General features: G+C 46.6%; 1 protein-coding gene and 1 long non-coding RNA gene across 11 annotated transcripts in view; one reads left to right on the top strand and one right to left on the bottom strand.

Annotated features, from left to right (window-relative positions):
• Positions 1-17,340, top strand: part of LOC106570261 (receptor-type tyrosine-protein phosphatase U) — a 324,730-nt gene that overhangs the window by 259,029 nt on the left and 48,361 nt on the right. For 6 of the 10 annotated variants that reach the window (XM_014142381.2, XM_014142378.2, XM_014142383.2 and 3 more), the window contains 4 exons: positions 3,556-3,743; positions 9,712-9,784; positions 10,014-10,090; positions 12,859-12,876. In XM_014142381.2, the coding sequence (XP_013997856.1) occupies positions 3,556-3,743; positions 9,712-9,784; positions 10,014-10,090; positions 12,859-12,876 (356 nt within the window). The remainder of the gene's footprint in view (positions 1-3,555; positions 3,744-9,711; positions 9,785-10,013; positions 10,091-12,858; positions 12,877-17,340) is intronic. The other 4 variants (XM_014142386.2, XM_014142385.2, XM_014142384.2 and 1 more) reach the window with 1 other exon arrangement.
• Positions 4,219-9,368, bottom strand: LOC123726780 (uncharacterized). Its single transcript, XR_006758922.1, has 3 exons — positions 9,257-9,368; positions 4,982-5,127; positions 4,219-4,304 (listed from the first exon to the last, which is right to left on the bottom strand). It is a non-coding gene; the product is annotated as an uncharacterized lncRNA (long non-coding RNA).

Below are 17,340 nucleotides of genomic sequence, written 5' to 3'. Positions count from 1 at the left end.
ACTGTTTGATTTTCATGTATTCTATGTTGAGTCTAGTGTGTCTGTTTCTATGTTTGGGTTCATTGGGGTTGAGACTGTCAATTGAAGGCAGGTGTTGTCTATTTGCCTTTGATTGAGAGTCCCATATATGAGGGTGTGTTTGTGTTTGTCTTTTGTGGGAGATTGTTTTGCACTGCGTTAGTATAGCCTGCAAAACTGTCATTCGTCGTTCTTGTTGTTTTCTTGTTTTCTCGTGTTCAACGTTATTTAATAAATTAAGATGATGAGCACCAACTCTACTGCGTATTGGTCCACGTTCTCAGACGACGATTTCTCTATATCATCGGAAGATGAAGAAACACGTGACAGAATCTCCCACCAACAAAGGACCAAGCAGCAGAGAAAAAGGGATGTCGAGTTGGACTGGCGGGAGAGATGGACCTGGGAGGAAGTTCTGGACGGGGCTGGACCTTGGCATCAGGCTGGGGAATACCGTCGCCCACGGGAAGAGATCGAGGAGGCGAAGGCTGAGAGGCGGCGGTTTGAAGCCATGGCGAGGAAGCCGGAGAGGCACCCCCAATATTTTTTTGGGGCGGGGCACACGGGTAGTTTGGCTAGGTCTAGGAGGAACCATAAGCCAGCTACCCGTGAGTACATGGTGGAGCGTAGGAGGTGGAGAGCGCCGTGTTTCGCGGAGGTGCGCAATATCTCGCCTATATGCACGCACAGCCCAGTCCGCCCTGCACCAGCACCCCACTCATGCAGGGCTACTAGTCTCATCCAGCCAGGACGGGCTGTGCAGGCGATGCGATCACGGCCATCTGCGCGCCTCCATGGCCCAGTCTTTCCGGTTCCTGCCTCTCGTGCGGACCCAGAGGTGCGTCAGTCCAGTAAGACTCGTCCTGTTCCCGCTCCCCGCACTAGCCTGGAGGTGCGTGTTCTCAGGCTGATGACCCCAGTACCAGCACCACGCACCAGGCTGACAGTGCGTCGGCCCGCCAGTCAACAGTCACCAGAGCTGCCTGCCAGTCAACAGTCACCAGAGCTGCCCGCCAGTCAACAGTCACTAGAGCTGCCCGCCAGTCAACAGTCACCAGAGTTGCCCGCCAGTCAACAGTCACCAGAGTTGCCCGCCAGTCAACAGTCGCCAGAGCTGCCCGCCAGTCAACAGTCGCCAGAGCTGCCCGCCAGTCAGAAGCCGCCAGAGCCGCCCGCCAGTCAGGAGCCGCCAGAGCCGCCCGCTAGTCAGAAGCCGCCAGAGTGGCCAGACTGCCCGGAACTGCCAGAGTGGCCAGACTGCCCGGGTCTGCCAGAGTGGCCCGACTGCCCCCCGGGTCTGCCAGAGTGGCCCGACTGCCCCCCGGGTCTGCCAGAGTGGCCCGACTGCCCCCCGGGTCTGCCAGAGTGGCCCGACTGCCCCCCGGGTCTGCCAGAGTGGCCCGACTGCCCCCCGGGTCTACCAGAGTGGCCCGACTGTCCCCCGGGTCTGCCAGAGTGGACCGACTGCCTGGAACGGCCAGAACCGGAGCCACCTCCAGATATAGGTGGGTTGGGGAGGGGGGGTGTAGCACAGTGCCGTCGTTGACGGCAGCCACCCTCCCTTCCCTCCCTTTAGTAGGGGGATTTATTTTTTGTTGTTGTTGTTGTTTGGGGTTGTTGTTTTTCTTAAGGTGCTTCCGGGGTTAGCACCTTAAGGGGGGGTACTGTCACGTCCTGGCCAGTCTAAGGGTTAATTGGTATTGTAGTTTGGTCAGGACGTGGCAGAGGTTATTTGTTTTATGTGGTTAGGGGTGGTGTGTTTGTTGTAGGGCAGTTGATTTAGGTATTCCGGGGTTTTTAGGCACTGTTTGATTTTCATGTATTCTATGTTGAGTCTAGTGTGTCTGTTTCTATGTTTGGGTTCATTGGGGTTGGGACTCTCAATTGAAGGCAGGTGTTGTCTATTTGCCTTTGATTGAGAGTCCCATATATGAGGGTGTGTTTGTGTTTGTCTTTTGTGGGAGATTGTTTTTGCACTGCGTTAGTATAGCCTGCAAAACTGTCATTCGTTTTCTCGTGTTCAACGTTATTTAATAAATTAAGATGATGAGCACCAACTCTACTGCGTATTGGTCCACGTTCTCAGACGACGATTTCTCTATATCATCGTAAGATGAAGAAACACGTGACAGCCGTTTATTATGTTCAGCATAGGAGGGCCAAGCACAGAAAGCAGCTCTTTCAGTAGTTTAGTTGGAATAGGGTCCCGTATGCAGCTTGAAGGTTTAGAGGCCATGATTATTTTCATCATTGTGTCAAGAGATATAGTACTAAAACACTTTAGTGTCTCCCTTGATCCTAGGTCCTGGCAGGGTTGTGCAGACTCAGGACAACGGAGCTTTGGAGGAATACGCAGATTTAAAGAGGAGTCCGTAATTTGCTTTCTAATGATCATGATCTTTTCCTCAAAGAAGTTCATTAATTCATTACTGCTGAAGTGAGAGCCATCCTCTCTTGGGGAATGCTGCTTTTTAGTTAACTTTGCGACAGTATCAAAAATAAATTTCGGATTGTTCTTATTTTCCTCAATTAAGTTGGAAAAATAGGATGATCGAGCAGCAGTGAGGGCTCTTCGATACGCACGGTACTGTCTTTCCAAGCTAGTCGGAAGACTTCCAGTTTGGTGTGGCGCCATTTCCGTTCCAATTTTCTGGAAGCTTGCTTCAGAGCTCGTGTATTTTCTGTATACCAGGGAGCTAGTTTCTTATGACAAATGTTTTTAGTTTTTAGGGGTGCAACTGCATCTAGGGTATTGCGCAAGGTTAAATTGAGTTCCTCGGTTAGGTGGTTAACTGATTTTTGTCCTCTGACGTCCTTGGGTAGGCAGAGGGAGTCTGGAAGGGCATCAAGTACACTATTGTGTAGACTCTGTGCCACCTAGTATATACACACTTTCAAGTACACTCTCTGGGCTACAGCCTGTTCCCTCTGTGCCCTGTATACACAAACTGCTAAGATAAAGTACCATCTTCAGTTTTTCAGACTTTCTAGTTGTGTTTACTTCTCTGTGAATATCCGTCGTCCTTCTCTCTCTCTCTCTCTCTCTCTCTCTCTCTCTCTCTCTCTGTCTGTCTGTCTGTCTGTCTGTCTGTCTGTCTGTCTGTCTGTCTGTCTGTCTGTCTGTCTGTCTGTCTGTCTGTCTGTCTGTCTGTCTGTCTGTCTGTCTGTCTGTCTGTCTGTCTGTCTGTCTCGTTTCTAACGATTTAAATATTCTGTCTTGCCAGTCAATACATACATACAATATGTCTCCATAGAGATACATGCTTTTTCTTGAGCTTCCTGACGGACAGAGCAGAGTCTCAGTTTAGTGGGTGTTGTGTTGAGCAGTTGGAGGTTGACCTTCAGTCATTCACTGAGCCACACACTTGAATAGAATAGCATATACTGGCACTTATATAACATATGTTATTTTGTGTAATGGTTAACACGTGTGTATGTACGTTTGTGTCCGTCTTTGTGTATATGTCTGGGTATCCATCTTTGTGTGTGTGTGTCTTGCGTGCATGCCGTGTTAATGCATGTGTATGTCTCCTCTAGACGAACAGAGGAGTTCAGTGAACGAGTCCAGCAGCTTGTTGGGTGGTTCCCCTCGACGCCACTGTCGTAGGAAGAGCTCTCCGTACCACACGGGTCAACTTCACCCCGCGGTCAGGGTGGCAGACCTCCTCCAACACATCAACCAGATGAAGACTGGAGAGGGATATGGCTTCAAACAGGAGTATGAGGTAAGAGGAGGGAGGGAGGGGTCTGGGAAGGGGGGAGAGAGAGAGAGTAAAGAATGAAGATGTTGTAGCATCCATTGGGATTCAATGATGTAATTTTGGAGACAGAAGGCATTTTAATGTAATTTCTCATCTCTGAGTCCAATGGCTTGTGTGTTCAGTAGGCTGCTGCTGGAGGCTTATTTTAATAAGCAGCATTCAATATATACCTATAGTGGCTGTTTTATAACATCTCTCAATGTAAAGCTATTTCATTCTTCTCATATCTCTTTCAGATCTATTTGTATTATTACCAAGAGTATATTCATTAAATGGCTTTCAAAAAAATAAATATATTGTTCTCTTTGTGATTTACTTCAAAATCCCTCTATTCACCCAGTAGCATTTAGCTTGTATTTGTACCTGAATCCAAACCTCCAGGATTCCAGATGTGCTTTTCGATTCAGTAATCCCACCCCCTGAGGGCCCAACAAATTCCCCCTTCTGAAATCAATACCATGGTTGCTTTTTCACTCGCTTTTCCTCTCCTCCCGTCTTGCTCCCTCAGTCGCTCCCGTCTGTCGCCTGGAGAAATAAAGGAGATGAAGGAAAGATCAGTGGGAGACTGGTGTGTGTGTGTGTGCGTGTGCGTGTGATGTATGTATCAGTGTGAGAATGGCTGTAGGACTTCATAACCCTTATTTCCCACTGGGCTGCTGAGGCGGCCATTGATCAGGCATGCCGCAAAGGACAGTGGGAGTTTATAAATGGCACTACAGGGCTTCTAGACTGGCTCAGATAGAACAAGGCTGAAGTCAGATAGCCATAACCAGATTACAACCAACTGGTTAGACTGTCAGGTTAGATCCAATCTTCCTCAGGGCTTCTGCCCAGCAGGCAAAACTGGTTGAAAGGATGTCATTACAAACCAGATTACAACAATGATTTATATACATCACTGGATTAGAACCAGTTGACATCATTTCAACCAGCTATGCCTGCTAGGTTCAGCTTCGGGGCTTCAAGGGAGATAAAGAACATTGATTGAAACAAAGAGAATTTCCTTCTGACAATCAGCAGCTGAGACCCTGATGCATGATATAAGCGTGCAAAAAAGTCTGTCTATGGGCTGGTTCAATGTTAGTCAGGCTCTGCTATAAGGAGAGTGAGAAGGAAAGTGAAAAGGAAAGAGGGAAGGAGAGAGAGAAGAAGAATGAGAGAGGCATCATGTCTTCTCTAAACAGGATTAGGTATGGTATTACCTGTGTAGGAGCGCGGTGCAGGTGTAATCCTCTGATCAGCATGCTGCCCCTGTCCCTGCGCTGTAGGTGGACGGCCGCCCCACGCTGCGATTGGGCCGGAGCTGATGAGGGTCTTAGTGAGCCGGGTTTGTAGCGCCTGGATGTGCCTGGTGACGCAGCCAGGAGATAAGCCTGACTTAGCGTTGGTACGCGTGAACGTGCCACAACATGGACGCTACCGCCGCCATTGTAAAGTGTTTTCCACTAGTGCCGGCTGTCGGCCATACACCTGATTAGACTCATTTCAGCCTAATACTTTTTCCACTTAAATTAACAATGGTACTTTTCAATTCGCTAGCCAGAAAAATGTCTGCCAAGCCCTCTCCCACTAGAATGAACTATATGCATCTTTTAGCGATCTATTGATAGGACAAGCGCCTGTCAGTCACAAAGTGAGTGACGACTGGGAAATATTGCTGTCCCGTCTCTTGGAACCTGGGTGCGTGGGTGTTGTGTGCACTGTTGTTGCAGTCAAATTTCTTTACACTGCAGGAGAGAGCATGAATTTGCACGTCCCATATAATGTGGCAATGATGAGTTGAAATCCACCTAGCCTATTGTTTTCAGGCACATTCATTTATTTTATTTTGTGTGCAGGGTCCGACATTAACGCTGGCCCAGGACCAGTAAAAAACTCATTCCAAACCATCTCAATTGGGTTGAGAAAAACAGCATGGTCGCGTGAAAGCGCATATCCAATCTCTTTGTCACCAGGCAGACCACTGACAAACTGAGCTACTATACTCTGCCCAGAGACAGAAGACGCCTCAATCCGCTTTCTGAAGGCTTTAGAGAGCCAATGGAAGCCTTAGAAAGTGCTACGTAACCCCACAGATACTGTAGTTTTGATAGAGAATCAAAAGAAGAACTACAAATTCTCAGACAGGCCACTTCCTGCTTGGAATCTTCTCAGGTTTTTGCCTGCCATATGAGTTCTGTTATACTCACAGACACCATTCAAACAGTTTTAGAGTGTTTTCTATCCAGATCTACTAATAATATGCATATTCTCGTTTCTGGGCAAGAGTAGTAACCAGTTTAATAAGGTATCCAAAAATATATTTTAACAATGATTTGATACAATTTTGAATTTGGCCTTTACCTCTATAGCCCAGAGAAACCCATTGAATAACACATTCATAAATGGCAAAAAGGACAGTCAAAATATTTATCATAAGAAACAAGGTTTTGCAATATTAGTCCTATATCTGGTAGATATACGAAATCTCAGGAAATACACTGCTCAAAAAAATAAAGGGAACACTTAAACAACACAATGTAACTCCAAGTCAATCACACTTCTGTGAAATCAAACTGTCCACTTTGGAAGCAACACTGATTGACAATACATTTTACATGCTGTTGTGCAAATGGAATAGACAACAGGTGGAAATAATCGGCAATTAGCAAGACACCCCCAATAAAGGAGTGGTTCTGCTGGTGGTGACCACAGGCCACTACTCAGTTCCTATGCTTCCTGGCTGATGTTTTGGTCACTTTTGAATGCTGGCGGTGCATTCACTCTAGTGGTAGCATGAGACGGAGTCTACAACCCACACAAGTGGCTCAGGTAGTGCAGCTCATCCAGGATGGCACATCAATGCGAGCTGTGGCAAGAAGGTTTGCTGTGTCTGTCAGCGTAGTGTCCAGAGCATGGAGGCGCTACCAGGAGACAGGCCAGTACATCAGGAGACGTGGAGGAGGCCGTAGGAGGGCAACAACCCAGCAGCAGGACCGCTACCTCCGCCTTTGTGCAAGGAGGAGCAGGAGGAGCACTGCCAGAGCCCTGCAAAATGACCTCCAGCAGGCCACAAATGTGCATGTGTCTGCTCAAACGGTCAGAAACAGACTCCATGAGGGTGGTATGAGGGCCCGACGTCCACTGGTGGGGGTTGTGCTTACAGCCCAACACCGTGCAGGACGTTTGGCATTTGCCAGAGAACACCAAGATTGGCAAATTCGCCACTGGCACCCTGTGCTCTTCACAGATGAAAGCAGGTTCCCCCTGAGCACATGTGACAGACGTGACAGAGTCTGGAGACGCCGTGGAGAACGTTCTGCTGCCTGCAACATCCTCCAGCATGACTGGTTTGGCGGTGGGTCAGTCATGGTGTGGGGTGGCATTTCTTTGGGGGGCCGCACAGCCCTCCATGTGCTCGCCAGAGGTAGCCTGACTGCCATTAGGTACCGAGATGAGATCCTCAGACCCCTTGTGAGACCATATGCTGGTGCGGTTGGCCCTGGGTTTCTCCTAATGCATGACAATGCTAGACCTCATGTGGCTGGAGTGTGTCAGCAGTTCCTGCAAGAGGAAGGCATTGATGCTATGGACTGGCCCGCCCATCCCCAGACCTGAATCCAATTGAGCACATCCAGGAGTTGGCGGATGCTTTAGTCCAGGTCTGGGAGGAGATCCCTCAGGAGACCATCCGCCACCTCATCAGGAGCATGCCCAGGCGTTGTAGGGAGGTCATACAGGCACGTGGAGGCCACACACACTACTGAGCCTCATTTTTACTTGTTTTAAGGACATTACATCAAAGTTGGATCAGCCTGTAGTGTGGCTACAAGTCCAGACCTCCATGGGTTGATAAATTGGATTTCCATTGATTATTTTTGTGTGATTTTGTTGTCAGCACATTCAACTATGTAAAGAAAAAAGTATTTAATAAGATTATTTCATTCATTCAGATCTAGGATGTGTTAGTTTAGTGTTCCCTTTATTTTTTTGAGCAGTGTATATTGTTCTGTTTTACACATACTGTATTTAACCCCTTTTTTGGGCAGGAACAAGACGATCTTCATCCTTCCATTAATAAAAAAAAACGGTACCGGTTACATTCAGAAGAGTCCTATGACAATTTTGAGGGACGTAGAGCAAAATATATTCATGAGAATCTCCCCTTTCCACAGTGGGTTCACATTAGATTGTAGCCCAAATGGTTCGGACGCTACAAACAGAAGTTGGCACATTGACTGTATCTTCTTCAGACAAGTCCCCTGACACTTGTGGGGGTCGTAGAGAAAAACAGAGACCACCATCGTGTTCGTGAGAGCCTCCCCTTTACATAGGTCAAACCGTTCAGATGCTACAGACGTTTTTGTGAGAAGACCGATTTTCGGGATGTCTCATGGTCTGACAAACACCGCTCCAACTCTGCCACCTTTCACCGCAGATGCAGAAGTGCAATATCAGCGGATGCGGTAGATTGAGACCGGACAAACACTTCAAAACTTGGTTTCTTATGATACATTTGACTGTCTTTTTTTGCCATTTATGAATGTGTTATTCAATGCGTTTCTCTGGGCTATCGTTGTAAAGGCCAAATTCAACATTTTCTCAAATCATTTTGTAAATATATTTTTTAATACCTAAAGGGGTCCTAAAATTCAAAATCAAATGGCTAAATGATCCATAGTATGACCATTTTAAAACAATGTCATATGTCAGCTTAGAATCATAGGTCCAACCGTTCAGACGCTACAGACGTTATCGTGAGAAGACAGGTTTTCGAGATGTCTCATGGTCTGACAAACACTGCTCCAACTCTGCCACCTTTCATGGCGGATGCGGTAGATTGAGACACATCTAATGCAAAAACCCAGATATCTCTAGATTAAACTGATGGATTTTGATGGGAATTGTTGTATTATGTTACTGTACTTAGATTGACGCACCGGTGCGTCAATTGACTCTAGGGGGTTAAAAGGAAGCTTGAAGCTCATGGAAGTCGACAGAATCTTACAGGGTTCTTTAAAAGCCCGGTGCAGTCAAAATGAAAATGTTCCTGTGTTTCATATCATATTGTACAACAGCTGTTGAAACTAACACTGTAAAAGTGTGATTAAAAAAAAGCAGTGTTATGATTGTGATAGCTGCTATTTGAAATTACAATACAGCATTAGAATGTACCATTGGACACCAAAATAGAGTTTGGCTACTCCATGTGTTGTGGAAATCACTGTGTTCCTTTGCAAACATGTCTGTCACACTCACTCAGTCACTCATTCTCTCTCTCGCTCTCTCCCTACTCTCTAGTCTCTACTCTCTCTCATAAAGTTGATTTAGATTCAGTAGATTGTATCTCGCTGTTCTGCCAGATTGTGTATATTGTGCCATAAACATCTATCACAAATGTCGTGCTTTGATACCAAGGTATTATGAAGCACTTGGATTGCAGGCAGGCCTGCTCTCCATGCATATGGAATGAGAGGGACTCAAGCTTGCCTATCTACCTCCTCTCCTCTTCTCATCCCCTTCTTTTCCTGTCCTCCCCATTTTCTTCCTCTACTCCTCCGCTCGTCTCTTGGATGCTCTCCTCTCTCATCTCCTCTCCTCTCCCCCTCAAGGCCACATCCATCCTTCATAGCCGGGTGTCGTCTCTCAGCCTCTTCTTCTCCTCACCATGCTCTTATAGATATGTCACACCTATCAGAAATAAGAGCAGTGAATATGATGGTGAAGTTAATAAGAGAACCTCAGGGTGACAGTCTAAATGAGGTAACAAAGCTAAGGAGACGTTATTCTGATGACACACTGTGTGTCCCTTGTGTTGTAGCAGTATTTAACACTCCAGTAACCAAGCTAAGTATTTCACTGTGTTGTTTAAATCTGATGATGACACAGAATATCGCCTGTATGCTAACGATATCTCACTGTCTTTGTGAACACTTGTTCCATCTCTTCTCAGAGCTTCTTTGATGGATGGGATGTCACCAAGAAGAAGGACAAGACTAAAGGGAGACATGACAGTTTGCTGGGGCGTAAGTAGTGTTCAGACCCTCGCTCTAGAATGGAGTGGTATGCCATGTATGGAAGAGCATTTACAGGAAAGCTACTGGAACTTAAATGTGTTTACAATTAGTGTATTAATTATAACCTCTCCTTAAGTCAGTTGCTATTAACAACCACTACTTTAAAAAAAAGTTTTGTTTTGTTGAACCTGACTTCCTGGTTAAATAAAGCTGACATAAAAGTCCCTCTCCCCTGTAGATGATCGTCATCGAGTCAAGCTGCACTCCCTCCTAGCAGACCCCAACTCTGACTATGTCAATGCCAACTACATAGACGTAAGTTACCCTCTCTGTCTCTCCATCTCTCCTGCTCTCTCTCCCTCTCTCCTGCCCCCCCCACCTCCAGTCTGTACTGTCTCTGCCCACAGTTGCTCCTTAAACTGAGACTCAGCCGTACGATCAGCTGTAGGAACCAAAGATATTGCAGAGTGACTTACGATGTAAGAGGCTCCACTTGTGAGCATCCACACAGCATCTGTGCATGTGTACGAAAGTTGGCTTTACTCTATTGCAATGTGATAGCTGTGTGACAACAAGTGCTGCAGAGATGAGTCTCATGCCTCATGCGGAACACTGCCTGCTATTGTAATGCTAACTTTGTATTGTTAATTCCCGATCCCTCCCGTGAGAGCTGTGTGTCTGGCCCAGTGCTAGAGAAGTGCTAAAGGAAGGATTAATGTAGTCTCTCCCAGCAGATGTCTGAAGGCTGGCCACAGGAAGGAGAGACTCTTAGGTAATGTAGTCTATCCCGGCAGCAGTTTGTAGGCTGGCCACAGCTGGCAGGCTAGTGCACAGTATCTGAGGATGTCCAGTCTATAGGAACTCCAGTCAAAAGTGTGTGAGGATGTGACATCTAGAATCTGATGAGAGTATTGTCCTGTATCTGTATCTCCCTGGGGGAGTTGTGTTGTGTGTATGGCCCAGTGCAGGAGAAGTGAGAGACTCCTACTGTACTGTGTGTTTACAGGTAGTCTCTCCCAACAACCCTCTCTTTGGCTGGCCTCAGTTGGCTGGCCAGTACACAGTGTCTAAGAATGTGACAGCGAGGATATCCATTTAAAGAGGATTGTCCCCTCGTCATGGCATTGTCCTGTCTCTTTATCGCTGGGGGTACCGGAATGGATACGGGATTTGAGGTAGATATTATGTCAGCAACACCAGAAGTTTCCATAAGATCCTATAAGATCCTATAAGCTAGGAGTTTCTTTGTCCTCTGTGACAGCTGACGACTCGTCCAAAAGCTCTCCTAAGTCGACTCCGAGCTGCGTCTCTCTCTGTCTGTCTGATGATATCAAATGTCTGATCCTGTTAATCTGGTGATCAGTTAGTTGGGATCTCACCTGTTCAGCTCCAGTGACTCTCATTCAGGAAACCAAGCCCAGTACCAGTTCATACCTCATCCCAGATACTATCTCTTCCAGCTCTGTGTCAAAGCTGTACAGCTAGTAATGTAGCTAGTGTTGGAGCAATATCCAGTTTGTGTGCTTGAGCTAGGTCCAAGCAGTGAATGAGTGTGAGTGAGTGAGTGAGTGAGTGAGTGAGTGAGTGAGTGAGTGAGTGAGTGAGTGAGTGAGTGAGTGAGTGAGTGAGTGAGTGAGTGAGTGAGTGAGTGAGTGAGTGAGTGAGTGAGTGAGTGAGTGAGTGAGTGAGTGAGTGAGTGTGTGTGTGTGTGCGTGTGCTTGTGCGTGCGTGTGCATATGCGGAGGCATCGCTGAATATGCACGCAGGTCAGGTAAAGGTGGCATTCTCAAAAACCTCTTTTAGCAATTATTTATCTTTGTTGAACACAGCCTGTTCAGTGAAGTGCCCAATCAGAGCAGGAAATAGTGTACAGCGTTCTACTGCGTTCGTCTCCCTCATTGATTAATTGTTTCACCATTGTGTTAACAAAAGAAGATTTAAGAGAAAGAAATAAGTAGAAAAGAGAAGCTAAAATGGATAGAAAAGAAAAAGTCAAATGAAAAGGTAAAATTGATAGAAAATAAAAAGGTAAAATGAGCACTGACTCAGTAGGTTGAGGTTGAGGTGAAGGGGAAGGTTTTAGTGTTAGAGCTCATGGAGAGTATAAGGGCTCTGGTTTCATGCTCCATTCACCCCCTCTTGCCCTTTGTAAGGGCTCTGGTTTCATGCTCCATTCACCCCCTCTTGCCCTTTGTATGGGCTCTGGTTCCATGCTCCGTTCACCCCCTCTTGCCCTTTGTATGGGCTCTGGTTCCATGCTCCATTCACCCCCTCTTGCCCTTTGTATGGGCTCTGGTTTCATGCTCCATTCACCCCCTCTTGCCCTTTGTATGGGCTCTGGTTCCATGCTCCATTCACCCCCTCTTGCCCTTTGTATGGGCTCTGGTTTCATGCTCCATTCACCCCCTCTTGTTCTATTTGAAGGTGTCATTAGCATATGGGCCTGCATCAATGTTAGGGCTGTCTACACCGCTGCCTGCATATCGTGGCAGGACCCCTGACTAGCCTTCCCGCTAGTCTAACCTGCCCCCAGGCGCCATACTAAATGATTAATGTGAGGAGGAGAAGGGGATGAATGGGGGTGAATGGTGAGATGAGGGGTGGAATTAAGGGTCCACTGCCGTTCTGCAGTTCTTCAGACAGGTTCAATGGAAAAGCAGCACCCTGTCTCTGATTTGGGTTAACCTAACTGTTTTCATGGATGGTGGGGCTTGGGTTTGACTAGATAGGAGGAGGGTTGTGTTGTAGTAAAAGTGTAGCATGTTTGGTTCACTTACTGTTCCGTGACCACTCCGCACAACAGGAAGTTGAAGAAAAAGCTTGGGTTTCTACCTCTTTGCCATGGCAACAAGTGTGAGGCGTGAGGGTTTACACATTGATTCTCCACTGGTAGTGTGAAACAATCTCTCTCTCTCTCCCACTCTTTCTCTTTTTTCTCTCTGTCTCTCTCGCTCTCTCTAACCTCCGAGTTCTCTCCTATTCCCCTGTTCTTTAATCATAATAATTAGCTTATTTTTTCCTTGCTTCCTTCCTTCTTTTTCTCTTTCTCCTTCCATATTTTCTCAACCTTTGGGGCTTCTTAGATCCGGATAAACAGGGAAGTAAGTACTACGACTTCTCTTTCTTACCTATCTCTCTACCCAGTCACCCTGTGCCCTCTGCTTACCCCCTTACTTCCTTCCACCTTTCCATCGCTCCATTACTTTCTAATCTCTCCATCTCTGACCCTCCCAGTCCCAGGCACCAGCTGCTCCCCAGAGTTTAATTTAGCCAAACCTGCTCTGCTACACCACTTCACTCTCTCTCATCTGCAGCCAGACTAGACTCACCTAGATTTAAGGATTTGTATTAGGTCTGTCTGTCCACCGTCACAGCAGAGATGACACAAAGCGTGTCTAACTGCAGGCAAGTCTGTCCCAATAGACAGAACCAGCAGTTAGAGCTTTATATTACATATGACACCTGCCCCCCATCAGAAATGGCACAAAGGAACCAATGGGTGCAGAACAGTCTAATGTTGCTTCCTAAATGGTACCCTATTACCATCACACTGCCCTATTACCATCACACTGCCTTATTGCCATCACACTGCCCTATTGCCATCACACTGCCCTATTACCATCACACTGCCCTATTACCATCCCACTGCCCTATTACCATCACACTGCCCTATTACCATCACAATGCCCTATTACCATCACACTGCCCTATTACCATCCCACTGCCCTATTACCATCCCACTGCCCTACAACCATCACATTGTCCTATTACCATCACAATGCGCTATTACCATCACACTGCGCTATTACCATCACACTGCCCTATTACCATCACAATGCCCTATTACCATCACACTGCCCTATTACCATCACACTGCCCTATTACCATCCCACTGCGCTACTACCATCACACTGTCCTATTACCATCACACATGCCCTATTACCATCACAATGCCCTATTACCATCCCACTGCCCTATTACCATCCCACTGCCCTACAACCATCACACTGTCCCTATTACCATCACAATGCGCTATTACCATCACACTGCGCTATTACCATCCCACTGCCCTATTACCATCACACTGCCCTATTACCATCACACTGCCCTATTACCATCACACTGCGCTACTACCATCACACTGCCCTATTACCATCACAATGCCCTATTACCATCACAATGCCCTATTACCATCACACTGCCTTATTACCATCGCACTGCGCTACTACCATCACACTCCCCTATTACCATTACACTACCCTACTACCATCACACTGCCCTATTACATCACACTGCCCTATTACCATCACACTGCGCTACTACCATCACACTCCCCTATTACCATTACACTACCCTACTACCATCACACTGCCCTATTACATCACACTGCCCTATTACCATCACACTGCGCTACTACCATCACACTCCCCTATTACATCACACTGCCCTACTACCATCACACTGCCCTATTACATCACACTGCCCTATTACCATCACACTGCGCTACTACCATCACACTCCCCTATTACCATTACACTACCCTACTACCATCACACTGCCCTATTACATCACACTGCCCTATTACATCACACTGCCCTATTACATCACACTGCCTGCTCTTGCTGCTGGTGATTCTCTGATCCACCTCTAGGCAGACAACACCATTCTGTATACCTCTGGCCCTTCTTTGGACACTATGTTAACTAACCTCCATACAAGCTTCAATGCCACACAACTCTCTTTCCATGGCCCCCAACTGCTCTTAAACGCTAGTAAAACCAAATGCATGCTCTTCAACCGTTCACTGCCCGCAACTGCCCGCCCGACTAGCATCACTACTCTGGACGGTTCTGACTTAGAATATGTGGACAACTACAAATACCTAGGTGTCTGGCTAGACTGCAAACTCTCCTTCCACACTCATATTAAACATCTCCAATCCAAAATGAAATCTAGAATCGGTTTCCTATTTCGCAACAAAGCCTCCTTCACTCACGCCGCCAAACATACCCTTGTAAAACTGACTATCCTACCGATCCTCGACTTTGGCGATGTCAAAAAAAAGTCAAATGTAATTTACAAAATGGCTTCCAATAATCTACTCAGCAAATTGGATGCAGTCTATCACAGTGCCATCTGTTTTGTCACCAAAGCCCTTTATACCACCCATCACTGCGACCTGTCTGCTCTAGTCGGTTGGCCCTCGCTACATATTCGTTGCCAGACCCACTGGCTCCAGGTCATCTATAAGTCTTTGCTAGGTAAAGCTCAGCCTTATCTCAGCTCACTGGTCACGATAACAACACCCACCCGTAGCACGCAGTCCATCAGGTATATCTCACTGGTCACCCCCAAAGCCAACACCTACTTTGGCCGCCTTTCCTTCCAGTTCTCTGCTGCCAATGACTGGAACGAATTGCAAAAATCACTGTAGCTGGAGACTTATATTTCCCTTACTAACTTTAAACATCAGCTGTCTGAGCAGCTAACCGATCGCTGCAGCAGTACATAGCCCATCTGTTAATAGCCCACCCAATCTACCTACCTCATCCCCATATTGTTTTTATTTACTTTTCTGCTCTTTTGCACACCAGTATTTCTACTTGCACATCACCATCTGCTCATCTATCACTCCAGTGTTCATTTGCTAAATTGTAATTACTTCACTACTATGGCCTATTTATTGCCTTACCCCCTCACACCATTTGCACACACTGTATATAGACTTTATTTTTTTAATCTATTGTGTTATTGACTGTACACTTGTTTATCCCATGTGTAACTCTGTGTTGTTCTTTGTGTCGCACTGCTTTGCTTTATCTTGGCCAGGTCACAGTTGTAAATGAGAACTTGTTCTCAACTGGCCTACCTGGTTAAATAAAGGTGAAATAAAAAAACAAAATACCATCACACTGCCTTATTACCATCACACTGCGCTACTACAATCACACTGCCCTATTACCATCACACTGCCCTATTACCATCACACTGCGCTACAAGCATCACACTGCCATATTACCATCAGACTGCCCTATTACCATCACACTGCCCTATTACCATCACACTGCCCTATTACCATCACACTGCCCTATTACCATCACACTGCCCTATTACCATCACACTGCCCTATTACCATCACACTGCGCTACTAGCATCACACTGCCCTACTACAATCACACTGCCCTATTACCATCACACCGCCCTATTACCATCACACCGCCTCCATACCATCACACTGCGCCATTACCATCACACTGCGCTACTACCATCACACTGCCCTATTTTCATTACACTGCCCTATTACCATCACACTGCTCTACTACCATCACACTGTTCTACTACCATCACACTGCGCTACTACCATCACACTGCGCTACTACCATCACACTGCCCTATTACATCACACTGCCCTATTACCACCACACTGCGCTACTACCATCACACTGCCCTATTACCATCACACTGCCCTATTACCTTCACACAGCCCTATTACCATCACACTGCCCTATTACCATCACTCTGACCTATTACCGTTACACTGCGCTACTACCATCACACTGCCCTATTACCATCACACTGCACTATTACCATCACACAGCCCTATTACCATCACACAGCCCTATTACCATCACACTGCCCTATTACCATCACTCTGACCTATTACCGTTACACTGCGCTACTACCATCACACTGCACTATTACCATCACACAGCTCTATTACCATCACACTGCCCTACCCTATCACCATCACAGTGCCCTATTATCATCACACTGCCCTATTACCGTCACACGCACTGCCACACCCTGAACATTACATGTAAGACTCAGGTCTGTTTTCAACCTGTTTTCTGCCCCTGAATCACATTCTGTTGGATGTTTCTCGCGCATAGATTTTCATATAGTGTTTTGGCTAATCTTCGACTGCATAGTGGGCTATCTATCTGGGTCAACTAGATAGGTTTGAAGGGGGTCCAACTTGCTGTGGAAGAAGAGAAAATGTAAAGTGGGAGATTGCCAACTTCTAACTTTGTCTTGGCTTTCTTCTTGTGGCAACTTGCTTTCTGTCCCATCATGTTGTGGCGCTGTGATGGATTTTATCATGGTTTATGTGTGGTGGGGAGCATGAGATAAAAGTATATTTTTATTCAGTTCTTTTTCATCCATTTTGAATTTCACACTACTTTATGTGATGCTGTCTGCTCGCTGTAGGTGGAAGGTGGTGGTTGCCTAGGTGACAGACAGGAAGCACACACACACACACACACATAGACACAAACGGTTATCCATCTCCCCTCCTCTCCTCTTTGTGTGGCATGGCACTTGTGGAATGTGTGTGTGTGTGTGTGTGTGTGTGTGTGTGTGTGTGTGTGGGTGTGGGTGTGTGTATTCCCTTACAGCCAGGCGCGATGATGGGATCATGCCCAGGGCTGGCGGATTTGTCTTGCTTTACATTCTCCACACAGAGAGAGAGTGAGACCATGAATAGCCATCCCATCTAACAGTGTCCAGGCTGGATCATAGCAGCACTAATGCATCCCCCAGGAGAACAGACAACGGCAGATCAG

This window comes from Salmo salar, chromosome ssa14 (assembly GCF_905237065.1).
Source record: "Salmo salar chromosome ssa14, Ssal_v3.1, whole genome shotgun sequence".
In the NCBI taxonomy this organism is placed as follows: domain Eukaryota; kingdom Metazoa; phylum Chordata; class Actinopteri; order Salmoniformes; family Salmonidae; genus Salmo; species Salmo salar.
The sequence above is the reverse complement of the archived record's forward strand: the minus strand, read 5'-3'. Positions and strand labels throughout refer to the sequence as shown.